General features: G+C 42.8%; 1 protein-coding gene across 7 annotated transcripts; it reads left to right on the forward strand.

The window, feature by feature from the left end:
• Window positions 1-453: 453 nt before the first annotated feature.
• zgc:158376 (uncharacterized protein LOC100101643 homolog) lies at window positions 454-22,153 on the forward strand. Of its 7 annotated transcripts, none has more exons than XM_042745088.1 (12): window positions 454-968; window positions 6,906-7,048; window positions 7,187-7,372; window positions 8,125-8,268; window positions 8,337-8,423; window positions 10,788-10,970; window positions 12,833-12,865; window positions 12,964-14,015; window positions 16,428-16,591; window positions 17,151-17,315; window positions 17,840-18,061; window positions 20,284-22,153. In XM_042745088.1, exons 3-12 carry the CDS (start codon window positions 7,202-7,204, stop codon window positions 20,439-20,441), a joined length of 2,379 nt encoding a protein of 792 aa, XP_042601022.1. In that variant the 5' UTR covers window positions 454-968; window positions 6,906-7,048; window positions 7,187-7,201; the 3' UTR covers window positions 20,442-22,153. The 7 variants fall into 7 exon arrangements, with proteins under 7 accessions (XP_042601022.1, XP_042601024.1, XP_042601020.1 ...); XM_042745090.1 differs by having other exon boundaries at window positions 6,923-7,048; XM_042745087.1 differs by lacking the exon at window positions 454-968 and adding an exon at window positions 2,051-2,184.
• Window positions 22,154-24,356: the final 2,203 nt, after the last annotated feature.

Raw genomic sequence — 24,356 nt, forward strand, 5'->3', positions numbered from 1 at the left:
TGTTTACATAATATGTGTGTTCTGTGTATATTTATTATTAATATATAAGCACACACAGTATATATTTTTTAAAATATTTACATGTATATACATTTATATACATATATTTTTAATATATAAACATAACATATTTTTCTTTAATAGATACATGCATGTGTTTGTGTTAATATATATACAGAATTAATATACACAGTACGCACACGCGTATATTAGGTAAACAAGACTTGTTTTGGATGCGATTAATTGCTTGACAGCACTGAAAACACTACTTTGTATTTTATTTATTTAACTAATATGACATCTGAAGCGTTGTGCTATATAAAAAGCGATCTTATAACCGTAACACGAATGTTTTGGGGTAGGGCACTAATGGACCACATTTCCCATGATGCCTTTCGGCTGTGACGCACAGACCGGGAGGAGCTTTGGTATTTATTTATTTATTTCCTACTCTCCATATTTGTATTTACCCTATGTATGTATGTGTTTGTTTGGTTTGCTGGAGCAGGAGCAGCGCGTGGTGTGTGAGGTGTGAGAGCGGATCCGCTCGCGGGGGTCTCGGTAACGGACACAGACAGCACCGAGAGAGAGAGAGAGAGAGAGAGAGAGAGACGAGCACAATAGAGAACAAAAGACAGCTTCTCTCTTTCAGTTCAGCCGAGCGCTCAGGAATCACACGCGCCTGGAACATCGGCCTCTGGATCACACACGAGGATCTTCCGAGGAGCTGGAGACACCCGCGGGAGCAGCGCGTCCCCGTGCATGAGAGGAAGATGATGAAGATGATGGAGATGATGGTAGTTTAAGCGAGTCACTCGAGTGAAGCTGTGAAGGGAGCCTGATCAGAGCAGGAGGAACGAGGAAGCGCTCTCCCTCTCTCTCTCTCTCTCTCTCTCTCTCTCTCTCTCTCTCTCTCTCGAACATCAATCTAATGCTCGATCTAGGAGTATGCGCGTCCACGCGAGCAGGTGAGTCGCTGTTTGCGCGCTTAGCTCGTCGTGTTTTGTCGTGTGTGTGTGGAGCTGAGGTGTGATTAGGACACTGCTCGGTGGGCGATGTTCCTCCCGGAGCAGGGTGGTTAGTAGAGCCCGTGTGCGCGAGAGCTAGCAGCCCTGGTTAGAGAGAGAGTGGCGCTGCTGAATGAACCTGCTAACCCGTGCTAGCTCGGCTCGGCTCGGCTCGGCTCGCGGGGCTCTCCTGGGCTCGTCGCCGCGTGTCGTGCTGTGTGTCAGGTAAACAGCAGCCGGGCTCGTCTCGGGCTGCTGTGCTGTTTCCGTGTAGACAGCAGCAGATAGCGTGGAGCTGAGCAGACTAGCGTGCTGCTGGTTAGCTGCTCGTGTTAGCTGTGCTACACATGTCAGCGCGAGACGATCTGTTCAGGTGTAGTGTTCTAGTGCAGGTATGTGCTCTCTGAAGCCTCACTGTGTCTGAGCGGATCTGCCCGTGTTTCGCTGTAGGCCCATGCTTCACCTGACACTGTGTGTGTGTGTGTGTGTGTGTGTGTGTGTGTGTGAGTGTGAAGGAAATCAGTTAGTGTTAGAAGAACCTGCTCCAGTACACTGGAGTTATTAGAGTTATAAAACCCAAGCAGTGTCATGATACAGCACAACACTGAGAGCAAACAGTGACTGCGGTGTAAAGTGTGTGTTCTGTGTCAGTGATAGTGAAAGTGTCATGTTCAGTCAAGAGATTCAGGTTCACGAGGAACACCTCTCTCGGTTCTGATGGTTCTGTCCTGGACCCTATCATACTCTCAGATATACTGGACACCTGACGGTTCACCTCGAATCCTGAGCTGGAGTCATGCCGTGTAGGAGAGCTCACTTTCATTATCTCACATCATGCTCAGAATACTTTCACTATCACACAGAATGTTCATTATTGATGCATTCATGTTGCTTTCTTCTGAAACCGCTAAAATAAACGAATGTGGCATCAGCAGTGCATCTCCACCGTGCGTGTGTTTCAGGTGCAGTGCGTGTGTGTGAGATCTCACCGCTCCATCAGTAGTTCAGCAGTCTAGTTACTGACGCTATATTTGACTCTGTAGACTGGATTCTGTATTAGTCCCTTGCTGTTGCTGTCTTACACTGGATACAAGAAGAACGGCTGGATTTCGGTCACCTTATGGATGAAAACGACCAACATCTCAAATCATGATCCACGTCATTTTAACAGATAGAGGTGTGTGATGTGTGCAGTCCATGATGATATGGTGATTGTAAGGATGTGTGAGCTGCTGTTCATCTATAGTGTGTGGCTCGATTAAAGGGATAGTTCACCCAAAGAAGAGCGTTTACTCGTTTACTCACCCTCAGGCCATCCTAGAACTCATTTGTTCTTCAGTAGTGAAATCAGTCCAGAAGATTTCTAGCTGAACCCGTACTTCTTAGTGATTCATAAACTCAAGTCAGCAGCTGCCCATTTTTGAAAATGAAAAACACAGAATGAATCCGTGTGGCTCCTGATGATGTACTGAGGTCTTATGAAGTGAAACAGTCGGTCCGTGCAAGAAGCGGAGCATTATTTACACCATTATTACCTGAACTCCAGAGCCAAACAGAGAAGTCTGAAGCTCTTTCAGAGAGTTCGATTCAGTTAACTGGTGAAACTTGCATTCAATTATATTATTAAAGGCACAATATGTAAGGTTTTCATAGTCAAATATCCAAAAACTACTCTACCACTACAGTGTGGTATATTTCACGCAGTGGTGTATTTATGTTATCCCGAAAGTTCCCAAGGATTTGTTTTAAATAATGCCTCGTCCCTGGTCATCGTCTTCTATCAGTGACGTCATATCTTATAACTATCCTCAGGTTCTGCTTGTAGAAACTATGACAACACACGGACACACATGCTGCAGTGCAGTTAAACTAAAGCCATTACGGCTGTTACGAATAACATAAAAATGAAATGAAAAGTGTTTACTGCAGCGTTAAATTGAGATCTGCTCAATGTTGCGCTATGATTTTTTAGGCCATTTTATAGAGTTGTGATTATAACCAATCACACACGAGTCTGATGAGCTTATGAAGGCGATGGCCAATCAGAGGCGTTCAGGTGACTGTTTTGCTCACTGCACAGGCTCGCCGACTGAATTCTCTCATCATGAACAGTGCAGATGTACCTATGATGTAAGAGATTCATTCATAAAAACGTGTACAGCCAGCTTTACTGATTATGAGGGGAGTTTTTTCAGAGTGCTTAAACTCGTGCTAGACTGAAGTCAGTCATATTTTTCTTTGACAAAGTAAATGTTCTTTGCTCGGATTCTCTGTATAATTTATTTGCTGTTTGAATAACTGTGGAAAGTACAGATAATTAATAATAATAATAATTCATTACCTCCTCCGGGACGTCCTCCTACACAGCGTCATCAAGCTTCACCTTTGTTGTTGTTTTGAATATGCACCCCCTAGTGGTGAAAACCTCCGTATTGTGCCTTTAAAGCACCTAACAATGATGAAACATGGATGTTTATCATGTATAAATTGAATAAACTAGTCTTCATCATCTCACCTTTTTTACATAAACAATGAGAAGCATTAATTTAGAAGAATTCGGTTTAGAGTTGAAACTAACAGTTATTTTGATAATCGATTAGTTGGGCGATTATTTTCCTGAATAATCGCCCAACTAATCGATTATCAAAATAACTGTTAGTTTTACACATTCTGCCCAATGTCCTTCAAGCAATCAGTGGCCTCCTATGCCCTTCATAACAGCTTGCATTCTTGCAGGCATTGTTTATGTACTTCTCGACTGTAATTAAAAAAACACTATAAAGCTCTCTGCCTTTCTTTCATAGATAACAGCAATAATGATATTATAGCATCAGAAATAGCCTACTACTGTAACTACAGATCTGGTGTGTATTGGAGGACTAACCCATACAGAAAGCCAAACAGTGATTTTGGTAATCACCAGTACTGTTAGTCTAGAGCAGCAGGGCCACAAACCATGATTTGTTAAAAACCTTACATTAATCTGTTTTAATAAATTTGTTCAGCATTGTATATAGTGAATATATTTTAAACCTCTGCATTAAAAAATAAAATAATAATAAAGATGATAAAGACGAATAAAATCATGAACTCAGCTGTAAACAGTGTTAACAGAGTAATGTTTACTTTGATCAGAGTCACGTCTTCCTGTCATTTCTTTATCCTGTTAAAGGCGGTTATGAAGCGTCTGATACTTATATTCAGACAGTTACACACTGTTATCCCCTTACAGTTCCTACTCTCATAAAATACTCTGCATGTTGAACTTTTAAACCGTAATTCAACAACTGATATTTCAGCACAATGAGTGTTTTTGCTGATTATTAATTGTCTCTGTTTTCCGTCTGTCTGACGCGCGTGCATGCACCCGCCGCTCTTTCAGTAAAGATTCAAACTTAACACAGACTGTCAGGACGGACATTTATGCAAAAATGCAAATACTCGTGTGAATTTGGGACATTTGTTTATAAGGGTATGACCGTAAACTAAAAGTTTTTTTTGCGCTGAGGACACACACATCTGTCAATGCGCCTGACAGAACAAGCCATTACGCTGTTGCATTAGCTTAAAGCTTAAAATAAAGAATTCTCATGTTTTGGGCAGCTTGGATCATGTAACTCTCCTGCAGCATCTCATTCTGTTTCCTACTATTTTTAGATACATTTTATCCATAGAAATGTGTAATTCAGTGCTGTAATTTGACGCAACCGGCTGAAGTTGGACGTGCACTATGCTGCTATCCCAATATTTTTTCTTTTTTTTTCAGGCTGTCCTATCAACCCTACTGACAAAGGGCATCTCAGGAACCGCACTCCAGTGGTTTGAGTCTTACCTCTCAGATAGGTCCTTCAAAGTATCTTGGAGAGGTGAGGTGTCCAAGTCGCAACATCTCACTACTGGGGTGCCTCAGGGCTCAGTTCTTGGACCACTTCTCTTCTGTGTCTACATGGCATCATTAGGTTCTGTCATTCAGAAACATGGCTTTTCATACCACTGCTATGCTGATGACACTCAACTCTACCTCTCATTCCATCCTGATGATCCATCGGTAGCTGCTCACATCTCAGCTTGTCTAACAGACATTTCTTGCTGGATGAAGGACCATCACCTTCAACTCAACCTTGCCAAGACAGAACTGCTTGTGGTTCCAGCAAACCACATTGCTAAAACTGTCCGGTTTTGCAGATTTGCTTTATTCAACATCAAGAAGATCAGGCCCTCTCTTTCCGAACATGCTGCACAACTCCTTGTTCAAGCTCTTGTTCTGTCCAGGCTGGACTATTGCAACGCTCTCTTGGCAGGTCTTCCAGCCAGTTCTATCAAACCTTTACAATTAATCCAGAACACGGCAGCAAGATTAATTTTTAATGAGCCGAAAAGAATACACGTCACACCTCTGTTTATCAATTTGCACTGGCTACCAATAGCTGCTCGCATAAAATTCAAGGCATTGATGTTTGCATACAAAACCACCACTGGCTCTGCACCCCTTTACCTAAATTCATTACTTCAGACTTATGTGCCCTCTAGAAGCTTGCGTTCTTCAAGTGAACGTTGCTTGATTGTTCATCCCAAAGAAGCACAAAGTCACTTTTACGGACTTTTAAATTAAATGTTCCCTCCTGGTGGAATGTCCTGCCCAACTCAATCCCAGCAGCTGAGTCTTTAAGCCCGGGACACACCAAGCTGGCGATCGGCCGTGTGCTATCGACTGTGAGTGACGGTCAGGCTAGTTCGTTTAGTGTGTTCCACTCGTCGGCTCTCGTCAGGCTCACATCGGCGGCAGTTTGTCTGATTCAACATGTTGAACTGACGTCGGGGCCATCGGTGAGAGTGCAGCTTTTTGGTCCGACACTGCCGACGCGAGGCGATAACACTGCTGGCTTTCATCACCGCTAGTTCTTTGAAGTCGGCTTGGTGTGTCCCGGCCTTTCTTCAAGAATCGGCTAAAAACACATCTCTTCCATCTTTATTTGACCTTCTAACTCTAGCACTCTCTATTCTAATTCTAGTCTTTAAAAAACTTGTCCCTAATAGACTTGCACTCTATTAATACTAATTGCTTGTTTTCTAAAAAAAAAAAAAAATTCTTTTTCTATTTTATCTGTTTTCTTTTTATTTATATAATAATAATAATAATAATAATAATAATAATAATAATAATAATAAAACCTTGTGTTATAGCACTTGCCTATCATTGCTCTTTTGTTGATTGTGATTGCTTCCATTGTCCTCAGTTGTAAGTCACTGTGGATAGAAGCATCTGCTAAATGACTAAATGTAATGTTTTTTACGGCTCTTCTGAATCGGAGTGACTGTCAGGTGTCTGAAAGTGAGTTCTGACTGAGGAACTTGTTTCTTGCACAGAGCGATCGTTTCACTTCATAAGACCTCAATATATCGTCAGGCGCCATGGGTATTCATTTTGTGTTCAGTGATCTTTAATTCTCAAAAACAGTCAGCCGCTGACTTGCACCTAATGAATCACCGATGACAGTGGTTTCAGCTAAATCTGCTTTACTCCTCTACTGAAGAGAGAAGTCTACAGCTCCGGTGGCCTGATTATTATTATCTTAATTCTTCCAACACCTAACATTATATATTTTTTTTTAATTCATGTGTCACATTACAGGAAGAGCAGGTTATGACATTTTTATTAAGGATTATAAGATTACAAGGTCCAAAGTATGCATGGATGAATCACTCACAGTGAGGAGAGTAGCTAGGATTGATTTTAATTCCTGATCTTCAGAATGAGGTGTTTAGCACGGCTCTGGCTGAGAAACCTCTCTCTGAAGGGACAGGACACGTTCCTCGTGATCAAGAGCAGTGCTTCAGTAGAATATACTGTTAGTAGTGTTACTCTCTGAGCTGATGTCTTCCACTCTTTATTTTCAGTCTAATTGCTCCTCTAGGCTGTGTTTTTGAGACTGCTGATGCTCTCGTCTGTCAGTGAGTCTCGAGATGGCGCCAGATCCCTCTTCTGACACGTGTTGGTGTGTGTATCGAGCCAGAGAGTGAATCTGTGTCCTGCGTGAGCTGTGAGTGTTTATCAGGCAAATACTGTGCAGCTAAAGCGTTAGTGTAGTGTTTAGGGGTTCTTCTGCGTCCAGACACTGCTTGTAGACTGTGAGGTGAGTGTGTTAGCTGTAGTGTTTGAGCTGTTTTGTTGTTCTCAGTTGAATGCAGAGGGGATGTCTGGCAGTAAGGCGCTGGGGGGCGCGCGGCGGCGGCGGACACGGTGCCGGCGCTGTCAGGCCTGTATGCGGACCGAGTGCGGAGAGTGCCACTTCTGCAAGGACATGAAGAAGTTCGGTGGACCGGGCCGGATGAAGCAGTCCTGTCTGCTCCGGCAGTGCACTGCGGTGAGTCCAGACCAGCGTCAGAGGCATTACACACATCGGCCTGGATTCACTAACACTTTTAAAGAAGCCTCGTCTGCTCCCCGAGCCTGCTTTTATCTGATCCTTATACAGCAAAAGCAGTGATATGAAAGCACACATTTCTGTACATTTCAAAATAATGTGCAGTAAAAGTCAACAAATCCTTGATTAAAATTAAAATTTTCTTATTTTCACATACTGTTCAATAAAATTCTAGTACATTTAATCTATTAAATAACAGCGTGGTAAGATTAAACACATTTTAGTGAATAAAGTAGCACATCTCAGCTTTGTTAGGCTGGGTAAGACACACAAGATGTTATTTTATCCTTGCTTCTAGGAAATCCTCCTATGCTGTCTAACAGCTTCACGTGGCCATAATCATTTAAATGTAACGCATCTTTAAGCACTATGCATCGTTATAGTTTCACTTTCACCGTGAGTAAGCCATTATGTGGTGTTAACATGGAATAATCATAGAGTTTACCTCACAAACCCAGAGTCTCTGCATCAGCAGGAAAGAGATAAAACAAGCATCTTCTGTCTGAAGACTTGTGTTGCACTTCAGGGAAAACAAAAAAACATTGCCAACCAACAGTATAAGATGTGGAAACTATTAAGTGGTTATTCTACAATGAATTGTGAGTGATTTTCACTCCTGGGGCCGGCTGATAGGACACTAGCGATGCTTTGGGTCGGGGTGAAGCGTGACTCTGTTCACTCGCTCTCCTCAGCCGGTGCTGCCGCACACAGCCGTGTGTTTCGCCTGCGGTGAAGCAGGGAAGGAGGACACGGTGGAGTCAGAGGAGGAGAAGTTCAGCCTCTCGCTCATGGAGTGCACCATCTGTAACGAGATCATCCACCCCAGCTGCCTGAAGGTTAGTGTCCCCCTCTGAAGCGTCTGAAGCGCTGCCGGGAACACTGCTGATCGACTGTCTCTCCTCAGATGGGCAGGGCTGAAGGCATTATTAATGATGAGATCCCAAACTGCTGGGAGTGTCCAAAGTGCCACAAGGAGGGAAAGACCAGCAAGGTAAGAGTCTGCAGACCGTACAGTCTGTACATTCACTGATCGTCTGCTTCCATCTCCACACCTTGTTCAGAGTCTACTTTGATGCTGTGTACTCTGTGTTTTGTGACCAAGATCATGTTTTCTTGATGGAAATTTTTTATTTTAATCACAAGGTTTAATGTGCAGTAGGGCTGTTAAAATGACTGAAGAACTAAATTCATATTTTGTACATAAATAGTATCAATATTCAGATTATATTAGAATTTAAAAGGCATAATTTCAGTTAGGGGATAAAGCTTTTATCTTCTCTCCTGAGGCCACAAAGCAATAAAATAACACGACTATCTTTGAAAAAAGTGCATAATGTTTAAAATAATGTTAAAACCAAGTATAATTAATTAAGTTGCTTAAACAATTAGAAACAAAGCAGCGTCTTGTATGTATGTATAGTTTAATACACAGGACTGAAAACCAGTCACTAAGAGCACATTTTTCATGTAAAAACATGAGATGCCGTGGGAAAGGAGAAAGCCTCGAGACATGTTTTTCAGAAGTTGAACTTAATTCAGTTTACATGTCTTTCTGAACATGCGTCTCTCTTGTGTGAGGCGCGAGTGGAACAGTGATACATGTCCCTCTAGAGAATGCCATAAATTTTCAGTCCCTCCAGGATTTTGCGATTCACAGCTACACAGCGCAGACCGTTTATCTGCTGGAGCTGGAGCCGCGGGCTGATCTCGATCACACGACACTGATACACACAGCGCTGGGAGACACAGTGAAGAAACCAGTCGAGTTCACCACAGAATCAGTGTTCTGATTCATCTCTGTGAAATCTCGAGGAGCACTCACATTCGGTGCAGAATTCTGTTGAAGCAGATATCAGAACAAACACCACTGATGTGGAGACCAGGAGAAACATTGTTCAATAATCACAAATCTCCACCGTTCACCACTGATTTAACAGTGAAACTGCAGGAACAACTTGTGGCAGATGTGCTCTAATGTTTCCCAGCACTTCAAAGCTTTAATTATTACTGAGTTTGAGAGTTCTTTTTAATGTGAGGATATTTGTTCCTCCTTCATAGGTTTCCCTCATGTATAACACTAAAAGTATCATGATGTACAGTAGTCAACATCTGAAGAGGATCAAAACCTTTCATCAAAGTTGTCCCAAAACCAAAACAATACCCGTTCTCGTCTTAGGACAACTTTGATTAACTTTTCTGATCCACTTTAAATGTTGATTACTGTAGGAAAGCAAAGACTAAAAATAAAATAGATATTAAATTATCTGCTTATAGGCCATTTCCACTCCCTAATATATATATATGTATATGTTTTTGTATTTATTAAATGATATTTAGACATTATGAATGCATCTCAACTACCCAGACAGCACAAGTACATCTGTAAGACGTCTGCTAAAGATCTGGGAATCATCTGATAAAGGTCTCAGAAGCAGTTTTACATGCGTTCTAATAAATGTCTATTTGACATCTAACAGGACACATCTTAGAGACGTACTGCAGATGAACAAGCACTCTTAAAATACGTCTTGCACATGTACATGCAGACATCAGATAGCCGTCTCTGAGATGTGTGTGTGTGATTAGGGAGAGTGCTTTACTGTCAGGTGCTGGAGACACCTGCTGCAGAACTTACTGGTGCTGGTGTCCTCAAACGTTAGTCTGGAGACCTACAGCGGTTCTCAAAGTCAGAAAAGTCATAACAGTGTTAGACGAATGTTGTGTGTGGTATATTTTCACTGCAGAACAATTAAGAAATGCCACAAATATCACTGCAAATTTTGAGAAAGCCACAGCAAAATCAGTCATTTTAGGCAGCAAAAAATCAGAAAAAGGTTCTGTGAAATCCTGGAGGGACTGATAAATATGTGTTCTGTGTGAACGGCTTGGTGTCAGTTTTGATGTAAACAGCATCATCTCCTCATCGATGTTCTGTTTCTGCAGTATTTTGAATGAACAGCGCTGCTTCTTATGGCTTCAGCTGGATAGACTAACAAAAGCATTAAAATACAAAACACCTTCATCTTCATCATCTCTTGTGCCTCTGATGCACACCGAACATTATAATGCAGTGTTTTTGCTTTCAGAGGTGGATTTTTATTTTAAATTCAACATTTGTTTTGACAGCCCTACTGTGCAGAATTGCATAAATGAGTTTTCATGGAAGCGCTGGTAAGAATGTGTAGAAAAGTCAGTAATGTTTTGCATCGTATGCCATCTTTCCAGCAAAAGTGCCTTTAAAGAGTATATGGAAGTGCATTATAGCTGTACAGCTTCCAGCTTGTTACATATTCACTTAATCGTGGGCTTCACCGTAATAATAATAGTAGTAATGTGGGGTCCGTCTGGCGTTTAGGATCCAGGAGATGGTTCAGGAAAGAGGCGCATGGACAACGGGGAGGTGAGCCGCTGGAAGCTGACGGATGAGCCGCCTCCCAGTAAGAAGAAGAGCCTGTCTCTGGAAGACACGGCCCGGCCGGACGGAGCCAGACGCAAGAAGGACAAGGAGCTTCCTCAGGAGAGCGCTTCCAAGAAGAAGGTGAGTAACAGCCAGCAGGTGCTCGTTTCTGCTACATGACCTTCATATAACTGCTTATTACTACTCAACACTACTGAGACCGCTAGTCAGCTCTGTGAAGACTAGACATTCATTTAATCATTCCTTTTATGCTTTACATTTGTTTTTCTTCATATTTTTACAGAGGCTTTATTAAAATTACTGTCATGTTAATGATACGGTTAAAAATAATACTTGGTTACACTTCATTTTAAGGTGTCCTTGTTGCAGTGTTGTGAGGGACAATAATGGTTCTGTTATACTGGTTTAAAGAGGAAACACTGTGAATGAAACTTACTCCTCATCAACAGTTGTTATATCAGTATCCTAATGAACAGAATAGCCTTTAATAACAGGTCAAGCTTTCTTGTGACTTTGCCATCTGTCACAGCTGCTTTCATTCACATGAAGCGTGTTCGAAGCCGGACACACAGGCAGATGCAGTGGTAACCAACAAACACAACGATAATTGTGCTGACTAACGTTTATTTCAGCACTTCTGTTTATCAAAGGCTGTTGATTCAGTTGATTTTAACAAATCTCTCCATATTGGCTAACGATGATTCAGTGAACACATTGATCAAGGCAAACACATTTCAGACAGTCTTCTGGGGGTTTGTTAGGCTACTAGACGGTTGGAAGATGTTCTGCTTCAATGTTAATGCAATTAGTCGTGATGCACATCCCTAGTTATTATATATAGTTACCAAAAAGGTCTCTGTTATTTCATGAAAGGCTGCATTTAATTGTAAACTGTAGTAGAAATGTGTGTTGGAGTCATATGTTGAAGGTGCAGTCAGATCACGGAGACATCCCATACGTGACCGATGCTTTCTGAGCAGCACTGTATATTCTTGAACTGAATGCGGTCAGTGTAAATCAGCCCCTACACACTGCCAGATCAAGTGCCTTTACCCCTCGACGCTGTAGATTCATGTGTCAGACCTCCCCAGACTTCTCTCACTCCAGAAGCCCATCAGGTGAATTCCTCAATGCGTGGGTTACCACTGAGGTTTGTGTCAAGAGTAAATGTGACAGCACCTGTTATTAAATGCTATTTTAATGTTTGTTGGCAGTGTCAGTGGTCTGTCTTGCTAAAGACTCCCTAAATAATTCAGGAAAAGCCCCAGAGTTTGTATTTTTGTGATGCCCACAGATTGCCATAATTATCGCTATATTTTTGTTGTGACTGATCATCAGTGTTGGCAACTTTACAGATTTAGTTACTTTTTCCCCGAACAAAGACTGGTCAGTATTGGCGCAGGAGCCCAAGGTCTTGTTCTCCCGCTGCGCACACACCTATCTCTGAGAGGAGCGCAGCACTCACTTCAAACAGATATTCTGTTGCTTCTAACCTGAATGATCATTTACATGTTAATCTAGCCGAAACCACAAATCTGCTGGGGATTTGATTTTGTCTGAGCACGTCTCGATTATAAATCAGGTTATTAATGCAGATTAACAGCTTGGAGGGCTGGTTGTGTAGTCTTATTGGGCTATGTTTGAGCCACTATTTCATATTAATCTCATTGTCTGACAACAGAAAAAGGAAGATATATCAATGAAAACTGTTTTATTGTGAAATTGGCTGGATTAAAATTCAGCATGTGAGCACAGAGAGCAGGAGCGAGACAAACAAACATAAAGGGTTGACACTAGGCAGAATGCAAACGCGACACAATGAAGTAATGATTATGCTGACTAACGTATGACATCATCGAGCGACATTTCGAGCTAGTTACCATTGAAAGAAGTTGGCAGCATTGCTGATCGTTGCTGTCATGGGGTGTGTCACTTCAGAGTACTGTATGAACACTGCGTGTCTTTCTGTTTGTCCCCAACAGATCAAAGGAGCCCGTGATAAACACCTGAAGAAGGTACGCCCGTTCTCTTCTCCTTCGTCTTTGAGTCTTGACGTGAAATGCACGGTGGTCAGTGTCTCTGTAGAGTAACTCTCTTTCTTTAACGTCTTCAGCAGAAAGCCAAGCCCAACTCGTCGGACTCCTCTGAAGCGAACGGGCCGAACTCTTCGTCGGGCGGCGGACACGGCTCCGGCTCAGTGCAGGCCTCGACGCCGAGCCAGGACCAGCGCTCGCATCACCGCGAGAAACTGGAGCGCTTCAAGCGCATGTGCCAGCTCCTGGAGCGAGTGCGTGACTCCAGCTCCTCGTCCTCCTCCAGCTCCGAAACAGACTCGGAATCCGACTCAGACTCTCCGTCCCCTGCGGGGGCCTCGGAGCCGTCCTCCCCGGCGTACGGCAGCGGTGCGCGCGAGCGTGAGCGGAGCCGGCGTCTGGCGGAGCTGGGCTTCAGTGCCAGCGAGGAGTCTGAGGGTGAGAGCGTGGCGGCGCAGGAGCAGGAGGACCAGACGCAGCGCCGCAGGGGAGACGCCAGCACGCGGCTGCGGAGGACACTCGCCGAGGCTGAGCCGGACGATGATGAGGAAGGCTCGGGCGACCGTGCTCACAAAGCCCTGGCCCCATCCTCACCGCTCTCGGCCACGCAGCCGCTGAGCTACGGACACTTAGCGGGTCCTGAGGGCCTGTCCTCGTCCAAGCGCACTAACGGACAGGACACGCGCAATGGCCGCACGCGGGTCAGCGGCAGAGAGCTGCAGGAGAAGGAGAACTCCAACAATCACCGGCACGCTGCTGGGAAGGCCGTCCGTGGGAGCAGGATCCGCGGAGCAGGCCGGCAGGGCCAGAGCGCTCCCTGGAACAAGAGCACAGCGACGGCCGGATCCGGCGCGGCCAACGGCGGCTCTCACCCGGGGAGCGTCTCGCTGGCGCCGCCGCGCTCACAGCTGCTGAAGAGGAGCGCCGTGGCTGTGCCCTCTCCGCCGCGACCGCTGCAGATGGAGCGGCACCTGGTGCGGCCCCCGCCGGCCTGCCCCGAGCCCCACTGCCTGCCGCTGGACAGCGGAGCCTCGCACGTGCTGCCCCGGGACGTCTGGCTCCGCGTCTTCCAGCACCTCAGCCAGCGGCAGCTGTGCGTCTGCATGCGAGTGTGCCGCACCTGGAGCCGCTGGTGAGGGACCAGACACCACACCGACATCACTCTCACACTTTAAAGGGGTCACCAGATGCTAATTTTCCACAAGTTGATAAGATTCTTTAGGGTCTTAATCAAAGGTCTATATCATACTTTGGTTAAAGTTTCTCAGTGGTAGTGTAAAACAACACCTTTTTATCCTGTCAAAAACAGCTCTGTTCACAGCAAGCCGTTTGGGTGCATGTCCCTTTAAATGCTAATGAGCTCTGCTGACTCCGCCCCTCTCTTCAGAGGACTGACCAGCTGTTCTTGCTAACGAGCACATGATTAGGAAAGGCCAAAGATTGATTAAAGAAGCTTCCATTCACTTCTTCTGGAGGTGACGCTGGATCACGAATGATCGCGTGAACATAGACACATTCTCTTCAGAAACAAATGTAATCCACTGCGTCTTCAGCGCTCAGATGTTAGCAGTAAATGATGACTGCTGTGTTCATCATCACATCAACAACACAACACGAGTCATTCTTGTGGTGAAGCAGTGGAGGACTGATGACAGTCACTCAGGGCGGAGCTATGATAAAACACCAGTGTGGGAGGGGCCTGGGACAAGCATCTGAGAAAGGGATCATTATTATTGGAAACTAACTGTATTTATATCTTTATAGAGTGGTTGTGTACACACTGCCAACACACATTTATGTTCAGAAGTGAATTTTGCATCTGATGACCCCTTTAACAGTACAAACAACACAACTGCAGAGTACATACTAGAGGTCCACCGATGTATGGGTTTTGCCGATTAATCAGCTCCGATAGTTAGCTGGAACTACCGGCTGTCTGCAGAAATCCATGGCCATAGTTTTCCAGGTTGTGTCTGTTGCTGGAGCGGCTGAGAAGGTCTGCTGTCATAATACTAGAGGCAGGAATCACTGTCACCTCCTGCTGTTTGTTTTGACGTGTGCTGCACAGAGCGGAAACATCAGATAGGTTAAACACAGCTGACTTCTGCATGATCTTAAACAGGTCTCGCCACTTCCGGGTCAAGCTTCTGCAAATGCTTCGTTAAATTTGAAGCTGTTTTACTCAAGATGCCTTCAAAGTAGATACAAAAATTATCATAACCAATGTCCATTATATAAGGACTGATCTGAAATGTTTTAGGTGTGGCGTGACCGGTGTGTAATACCTGTTCTCCTGGACTAGATAGTCATCACAGGCTCTAGAATAGAATACAGAGAGTATACAACAATAATTTCAGTCCTGTGGCCTTTGTGTGGATGTTTAAAGATGGCCATCTCGAGCAGGACTGTTGAAATGAAATGGTTTCTCTTTATAATTAGTAACATCAAGATTAATGGAAGTAGTGTAGAGTGTGTTAACGGAACATTTACTACTAATACATTTTACATTTTAAACTTTATTCTTTTAACATTGGTTAAACTACGAACTAACTTTAATGATCAAAATAATAATCAATATTAATATTTTTATCCATTCACAAAGTATGGTAAAGTACTGTTTTTTTTTTTAATAGTAGAGCACTATTTTATTTTTCGTTCAGAATGCATTTCGGTTGATTTCTCTGTATGGGTCAGTTTGGTCCAGGCTAGCTATCGGTATCGATCGACCTCTAGTACATACTCTGGTAAATATCATATATTGATCACATCAGATATACTGTGAACCCAACCTTCCTCTTCAGTCTGAAAACAGCATTTATTGACACTAAAGCGCAGAAATGACACTGCTTCCCTGTAATTCAACAAACCTGAAGTCGTTGCAGTCCACTCAAATAGAGTATTTGATGAAAGCTGTGAATCTTGGGAAGCAGGTGTCAGAAAGGTCATATTCCAGCATGTCCATCCGTTCTGTGAGGATGTCATGTCTGTGTGTCTCGGGCCCATCACCTTCTGACACTTCTGCTTTGTTATGATTATAAAGGAACACCTTTTAGTGATTATAAAGTAAGGGCTATTTGCGCAATTTCTAGGATAAGTCTAATCCGTTCAGAAGTTGAATAAAAGTTTTGTTTTTCATGCTGCTAAGGGCCCTTGTACCCTGTTCAAGCAGCAGTGACACACATCCCTCATGAATGGGAGAAGAATATAGTGATGTTCACTAACAAAACCGATGTTCAAGCAGTGCAGACTAATAGATTAATAGAGGGAACACTTTATTTGTTGTCCTAGTTACACAAGTCACATTTACTTACTATTACATTAACAATAAATTATTGAAAACTGAAACGTATTTGAATTTTCATGTCAAAATATTTTTTAAATGCTGTTGCAATTATTTATAAAAGTAATGACTAGTGGACCTTGCTATTCATTCACTGTGCGTTGCTATTCTTGCTGTGGTAAAAAGTAGTTTTTGCAGCGGGTGCTTTTATTTTCAGCTGTATGTGTATCTGTAAGTGGCTGTTGTGTGTGTGTTTGTGTGCAGGTGCTGTGATAAGAGGTTATGGACTCAGATCGATCTGAGCCGCCAGCGCTCCATAACTCCTCCCATGCTGAGCAGTATCATCCGTCGACAGCCCGTGTCTCTCAACCTGGGCTACACCAACATCTCCAAGAAACAGCTCATGTGGCTCATTAACCGTCTGCAAGGTAGGACCCCGAGCGCTGCGAGGACCCATGCACGGCAGGATTGATAATCAGCCGACAAATGCATTCACTGCAGAAAATGATTTTCATACTTAGTCACTTTGTCTGGTTTTCTAGTATAAATATCTAAACATTCTTGAATCAAGATCAAGGTACTTTACAAGTAAAAGGACTCGAAAAAAAGAAAAGAAAAGATTTTGCTTAAAAGAATCAAAAATATCTGCCAGTGGGGCAAGAAAAATAATCTTATTTGGCAGATATTTTTGCTTATCTTCAGAAAACAAGACATAATATCTTAAGTCCTTTTACAAGAATGTTTAGATATTTCTTCTAGAAAACAAGACAAATATGTTTTATATTTTTAATAATTAAATATGTAATTAGATGCAGATATTTGGATCAAAAGAGCATTCCTGTAGCTGTAGATGGATCACGGCATGTGTATCATGAATCGTTATCCGGAAGTGAAAGAGTTCAAGGATGTGTGGGTGCTGTGCTTCATCTGTGAGAGTGATGGTGCAGCAGAGCAGGTGTAGTGATTGTGTGCTGCTGTGCTCCTCAGGGCTGCTGGAGCTGAACGTGGCGGGCTGCTCGTGGGCCTCGGTCTCGGCGCTCTGTCAGTCTGTGTGTCCCTGTTTGCGGCTGCTGGACCTCAGCTGGGTGGAGGATCTGAAGGACTCGCATCTGAGGGAGCTGCTGGCCCCGCCGACCAACGACACGCGCTCAGGTCTCTCACACACACACACAGAGATTCACACTCACACAGATACACACACTCTCTCACACACACACACACACACACACACTGATACACACACTCTCTCTCACACACTCACACACACACACACTCTCTCACACACTCACACACACACACACACACGCTCTGTCCATCTCTACTGACAGTGCTGTCAGAACAGAACAGGAATGAACAGTTTATCACGAGGTGGCTGCAGGAATTCATTGGTGGTTTTCAGTTCAGCTTACACTACAGTGCTGAAGATAGTATTGCACATTAAACATCTGCAGTGTTAGTATTGAAAATGAAGTGTTGAGGGTCAGCTGACACTGTGTTTTCACGTTTGATCAGTAGCTTTCGTCTGGTCATTGTTAGAAGTATTCCACAAGTGCTCCTGTGCGGTGTTCATGTGGGTTGTGTTCGTGTGTAGTGACGTATCTTCAGAGCTCATGTTAAAACTCCGGCAGCACTGAGAGCACTGAATGTGACTGACGCTGTGCTGCTGCTGTCCACAGCTCATGGAGAGAACCGCGGCGGACGCTTCCAGAACGTGACCGAGCTGCGTCTGGCAGGCCTGGAGGTGACTGACGCCGTGTCGCGCCTGCTAGTGCGCTATCTTCCTCGGCTGAGCAAGCTGGACCTCAGCCAGTGCTGCCACATCACAGACCAGAGCGTCCACACGCTGACCTCTCCCCTGTCCCCGCTGCGAGAGAGCCTCACGCACGTCAGCCTGGCAGGTACACACTCACACTCACTCTTATTATCTCAGGCAGAACAACATGCTTGAAAGAGACATAGTGAGCGCTACAGTTTATTTCATGTGCTTCGACCGGATACATTGTGTCTTTACACATCATGTTATGCAGACATTTGTTCTCAGATGTGTCTCAGAAATACTTAAGACACAGAGGTTAAATATATTTGACACATTTCTCATCAGTCGTAGAACTACATTTTGGTAATGGACATGAATATGCACACTGTAAACTACATGAACAGCAGTGGTAGAGCACATTACACTCTGCTGCCACCCACTGATCAACCAGGGCAACACCAAAAAACATTCTAACATCATGAGTCAAAGTTATGCTAGTAAATATAATATATCTAGTTGTAGAATTCCAGAGTAATGTTGATGTTGTTTTGTTAGGGGAAAAAATTAAATTGTCATAAATTTACAGCCGTCTTGAGTTCAAAGGAATGTAATTAAATCCATTACTAGCATACTAGCAATGGTAAAATGATAATTTTATAATGTATAATGTATTTTTTTTTAAGACAAAAGGTGGTAAATAGAGTAATAGCATGGTAATAACTTGGTAACATCCAAAATATTTAGATGTTTGCATCGGCTCACTAGTACAGACTGCAAATCCCAAAATAGGTGCGTCTGATAGGTTTGAGAAGCACGGGTTTATGGGACAAGACATTTCTCTGGGATACTCGTTAAAATACACCCACACGCAGGACTTGAACATTGTCCATATTAACATGAGTTAGTACCCTGCTCTGTTGAAGTAATATCCTTCACCGTGACTGAGTTTAAGCTCAGGTTCGTCCTGTTACAGTCTCCATAGGAACCCATGTTAATATGAATTAATCAAACCAAAGCTACTGAGAATAAAAATGAGCTTGTGGTTGAGATGTGGCCACAACAACAGCAATAAGTTAAAAGAATATCTGTAAAAGATTTGTTTTGATCACCATCAAACCTGAAAAGATGCGTCAGCATTTGATACCCAAGACTGAGTTCAGATACTCCCCAAACATTATTCTGTGACTCGAAGCACTCTGAAGCTCACAGTGAAACAGCTGTATGTGAACGTCCAGCTGTTATGACTGTAGTTCACCTCGGGCTGCTCATTACAGATCACAACCGCACGACGCTTTAGCTGTTTGCATACACTGAAAAAAAATACGGTAAAAAAAAAAAGTTTTACTATAAAAAATACAGTAGCAACATTTTAGGTTTTATGAATTTAACTTACATTTAAATTTAAAAAACATAATTTTCTTAAATGATATAATGCTAATATAACAACCTATGAAAGTACTGAAATCTGTTTTGTACCTTTCTAATATGATGAGGACCACCAAAAACAGGAGGTGATGAGTCACATGATGAACCAAAGCCCATCACAAGCAGCTTTTAAATACTGACATAGTGACCCTGCAGCACAGAAGCAGTCATCAGTAGCACAGGTATATAAATTGTAGAAATACACAACAATACATTGTATGGGTCACAATTATACATTTCTCTTTTATACCAAAAATCATTATGATATTAAGTAAAGATCATGTTCCATGAAGATATTTAGTAAATCTCCTACCGTAAATATATTAAAACTTAATTTTTGATTAGTAATATGCATTGATAAGAACTTCATTTGAACAACTTTAAAGATGATTTTCTCAATATTTAGATTTTTTTGCTCCCTCAGATTCCAGATTTTCAAATAGTTGTATCTCAGACAAATATTGTCCTCCTAACAAACCATACATCAATGGAGAGATTATTTATTCAGTCCAGAAATTACCCTTATGACTGGTTTTGTGCTCCAGGGTCACATATATAGAAGGTGCACAGAGTCGTTCACACAAACACTAAACACCATCATGGTGACACTGAAACTGGAATTATGCAATAAACATTAATTTAACAACATTAGATGTGACATGCAACCCTACTGTACACAGCTCATAAGAAAAAAAAAACAAGAAGAAAGTTATTTTAACAAAAAAAAAAAAAGTGAAATGTAACGCAGGTAATTCTGGGAGTGTCAGTTTATGGTTTTTCACTGTAAATGATGCATTCTTTTTCACCGTATATAGTAGGGGAACTTGCCGTTAATCAGTGAATAGGTTTTTATGGTAGCATTTAAAATCCCGGTGGTGTTTTCCAGTGTGGGTTTATCCTGAAGGTAAGCAGAGTGGTGACTGCGCTGCTGTGTTTCAGGCTGTGTGAAGGTGACGGAGCAGTGTCTGCCGCTGCTGCGCCGCTGCGCCTCGCTGCAGAGTGTGGACCTGCGCTCCTGCGGCCTGCTCGCTCCAGACGTCTGCCAGCTGCACTGCTTCCCCTCGGCCGAAGACAGACTCCTGCTCAAGAACAGCTAGACTCCTGCCCTGACACACCACAGGACATTCGGACATCACAGACGCTTTTTATTCCTGGATCAACCATTTGTGAATGGAGAAATCAAGTCCACATAGATATCCGTACCAGTAATGAGTGTGTGTACAGATTAGCAGTTCTCCTGTCCCGAAGCAGAATGTGTCCTGCTGTGGAGAGCTCGTCTCAAACACAGCCATGTTAGTGTGCTTGGGTGCATCTCACCCCAAAATCAAAACACATTTTATCTGTTTGGTTTTTTGCATAAATTAAATAAAAGCCCACTTTGGGACCATTAAGAGTTTTTGTTTGCATTATGAGATGATTTCATTAGTGGTAGGCACATTGTCCCCCCAAATTCGAGTCCTCGCTGCTGTCAGAGGTGATGAGGTTCAGATACAGAGATGAGAATCAGGTGCTTGTAAATCTTTATGGTCCTGAAATGAGGCTGGACTTTGATTTTGGGGTTTTAGGTGTTTGTTGAGATTCACTCATTGATGGATCAGTTTTCGGAGGTGTGTGTGAACAGTGTTAACTCTGGTGTTCCCTTCTCTTCACTCGCTCTCGGTCTTGCTGTGCCATACGCTGACCGTCCTCTGTCCTTCCCCTCTCTTCCTGATCGATGGAGGACACGGGTCGGGACGCCTGACAGACGCTGGGATCGGCTGCATCTTATATACTGTGGCAGGGTGAATGTGGAGAGGTTTTCACAGAACGAGGCCTTGGTTTGTTGTCATTCAAGCTGCTCACCTTAAAAGCCAGAACGGTCCAAACTCAAATTTGCCTCCCATTAGCAATGGAGAAACGGTGAAGATAGATGCTTTGTGGCCAGTTAGTTTGAACATGTATTTGAGAATAAAACAGTTGGTGTTTCCAGGCGCAAAAGACTAACCACACATTCTGCAAAGGCATTCTTCCCAGTCTGAGTCACTTCTGCTGTTTTAATGCTTCTCTGAGCAGGAAGGCTTTAACAGATTTAATTGTTCTGATTTGAAACCAGTTCCATCTTCTCTGTTGAACTATTGAACGGGCCTCTACCAGGGAGCCTCGAAAACAACTTTCCTTCATCGTTCGGTGAGCTCTGCAGCTGCTTTCCTCCAGAATGCGATGCATGTCAACACCTTTCACTGACTGTATTCCTTGCACACTTTTATTCAGTATTGGGTCCAATACATGGCAGTTTAAAGTGTTTGATGGCAGTAGACAAACAGCGTCCCTTAAAAGTGACCTCGACAATGTAGTTGCTATGTTTTTTTTTGTTGATGTTGTTGTTGTTTTTAGATTTCATGTTCAGTGCGGTTTGCATTTAAAAGACGTTCTTGCACATTGGGAAATACCTGTGTGCAGTTTATAGTTGCATATCAATCACTGAGATTCATTTCTGGAATCAGCACGAAGAATTCAAGTTGTAGGTTTTCAATACGGTTCCTCTTTCATCTGACCATGTTTTTTTTGCAGATTCATAGCCCACCAAACGTAATTGCCATGTATGAACCAAACATACACCCTGTTGAATGCACAGGGCTGAAATCATGTTATTGTAATATCTTGCCAAAATTTCCTGGTTTGGGCTTTCATATATAAATATATATATTTCTTCCTTTGCATTGATCCATGTGATAGAATATGTGAAACAATGGGGAAAAACAAGGCAGCTACTGTAAGAGTGACTACTGTAAAATGTCTAATTAAATAAAGACAATGGGGGTTGTTTTTATTTGCTTTGCTTTTCTTTCCTCGATGTGCTGCAAACACTACTGAAATACTTGAGTCTGGCTAACTTAAAAAAAGTCATTTTCAGGGCTCAACAATGAGGATTTTATGTGCATTTCCGAGAGAAAACTACTGTTGCTGTTGCAGCGCGTAAGTTGGGCACACCGTGTGATATATATACCATCTGAATAAAGACTCCCTAATGCCCATCATGTGTAGAGTTTGAATGTGTACGAGTAAAACACACCAGTAAAGAGCTCAAGACTTGTGGAAAAACACTATTGCCAGGGATGTGTCCAGAAATGAGTGATTATCTTTTCTTCATTTGATTTAGCAGAATTAGTTTGGAATCAGCTGCAGGCTTATTCTTTAAAACAAACAAACTCAACTGGACTTATTTGGAAAGTACGGTTCAATGTACAGTCATTACAGGGATTGCATCTTTGCTGAACCTAACACCCAAAAGTACCCTGTTGATAGTTCTAAAAAATATCTTGCCAATTTGTCCACCAGATGCAGATTCTTCTTATCTCAAAACCTGAACCTACTGAACGTTAGAACAGTTTGGTCATCTGGGCTGCGTTTCCCAAAAGCATCGTAAGCCTAAGTTTGATTGTAGAATCAATGTCACCAATAGAGCTACGATCAACTTCGGTTTCTTTTGGGAAACGCAGCCCTGGAGCAGTGTTTTCCAGACAGATTCCTGGAGTACCCCAGTGCTGCAGGTTTTGCATGTCTACTTGATCAAACACACCTCACTTCCTGGGTAATCAGTAATGAGGTCGTTCAGATGGACAAGGGGAAGCTTGCTGCAGTCCTCGAGTGGCCCACTCCCACAACTGTAAAAAAGTCATAGCGTTTCCTTGATTTTGCCAATTTCTATCCATGCTTCATCCGTAACTTCAGGTCCATTACTCATTCACTCTACAGTCTCTGTCCTGGACTCTAGCTGTGACTCGAAGCATTTCCCATCGCACAGCTCCTAATTCATCCAGACTCCAAGAAACTCTTTGTGGTGGAAGTCACCTCTACAACAGGAGTTGGAGCAATCCTGTCTCAGCAGCAGAGGACATCACCAAAACTTCATCAATGTGCCTTCTTCTCTAAAATGCTCAACCCAGTGGAAAAAAATGACAACATCAGGAACAGAGAGCATCTTGAAGATATTGGAGGTCAGGTCATACCTCAATGCATCCCTCTGATCAGATCTGTCACACCTGTGTGGGCACTGGCCAGGGGCCAATCAAACCCTCACTGCTGTAAGATTCAATTCAAGTTTATTTTTATAGCGCTTTTTACGATACAAATCATTGCAAAGCAACTTTACAGAAAATTAAGTTTCTACAATATTTAGTAGTAGCTTATCTGTGGTGACTGTCAGTTTTTTTGAATATGGCAGAAATGTTCAGAAAAATCAATAAAAGACGTAAACAAACAGACGATGAACACTATTAACAGCAATTATGCAATCAAACTTATAGCAAAATGTGGTAGTTCTGTATGTTGTCTCTGGGTTAGCATCATCTGAGGTCCTCTGAGGGGTTGGCATCATCTCTTCTCAGGTGTTCTGGATCCAGACTGGAGCTTGTGTAAATCCTAGTTACAAAACAAATAGAGACATAATTAGCATAGCTGCTGTTCCAGCCAAGTAAAATTAATTAGTTTAACCCAAGTTAAAGAATAATAATGCGCATTTGATCAGATATAACTGCAGTCCAAAATTATGAGATGCATTATTTGAATGCTTGGCCAAAGAGATGTGTTTTTAATCTAGATTTAAACAGAGAAAGTGTGTCTGAGCCCCGAACATTATCAGGAAGGCTATTCCAGAGTTTGGGAGCCAAATGTGAAAAGGCTCTATTTCCTTCAGTGGACTTTGCTATCCTAGGTACAGTCAAAAGTCCAGCGTTTTGTGACCTTAGGGAGCGTGATGGGTTGTAGCGTGGTAGAAGACTAGTTAGGTACGCAGGAGCTAAGCCATTAAGGGCCTTATAAGTAAGTAATAATATTTTGTAACTGATACGGAACTTAATAGGTAGCCAGTGCAGAGACTGTAGTATTGGGGTAATATGATCATATTTTCTTGACCTGGTAAGGACTCTAGCCGCTGCATTTTGGACTACCTGTAGCTTGTTTATTGAAGATGCAGGACAACCAGCTAGCAGTGCATTACAATAGTCCAGTCTAGAGGTCATGAACGCATGAAC

The sequence above is a fragment of the Cyprinus carpio genome, chromosome B19 (genome assembly GCF_018340385.1).
Source record: "Cyprinus carpio isolate SPL01 chromosome B19, ASM1834038v1, whole genome shotgun sequence".
In the NCBI taxonomy this organism is placed as follows: Eukaryota; Metazoa; Chordata; class Actinopteri; order Cypriniformes; family Cyprinidae; genus Cyprinus; species Cyprinus carpio.

Coding starts and splice junctions, on each gene's coding strand:
- zgc:158376 (XM_042745088.1), top strand. CDS start 7,202: ATGTCTGGCAGTAAGGCGCTGGGGGGCGCGCGGCGGCGGCGGACACGG. Junction 10,971..12,832: donor AGAGCGCTTCCAAGAAGAAG/GTGAGTAACAGC, acceptor TGTCCCCAACAG/ATCAAAGGAGCCCGTGATAA. Junction 12,866..12,963: donor GTGATAAACACCTGAAGAAG/GTACGCCCGTTC, acceptor TAACGTCTTCAG/CAGAAAGCCAAGCCCAACTC.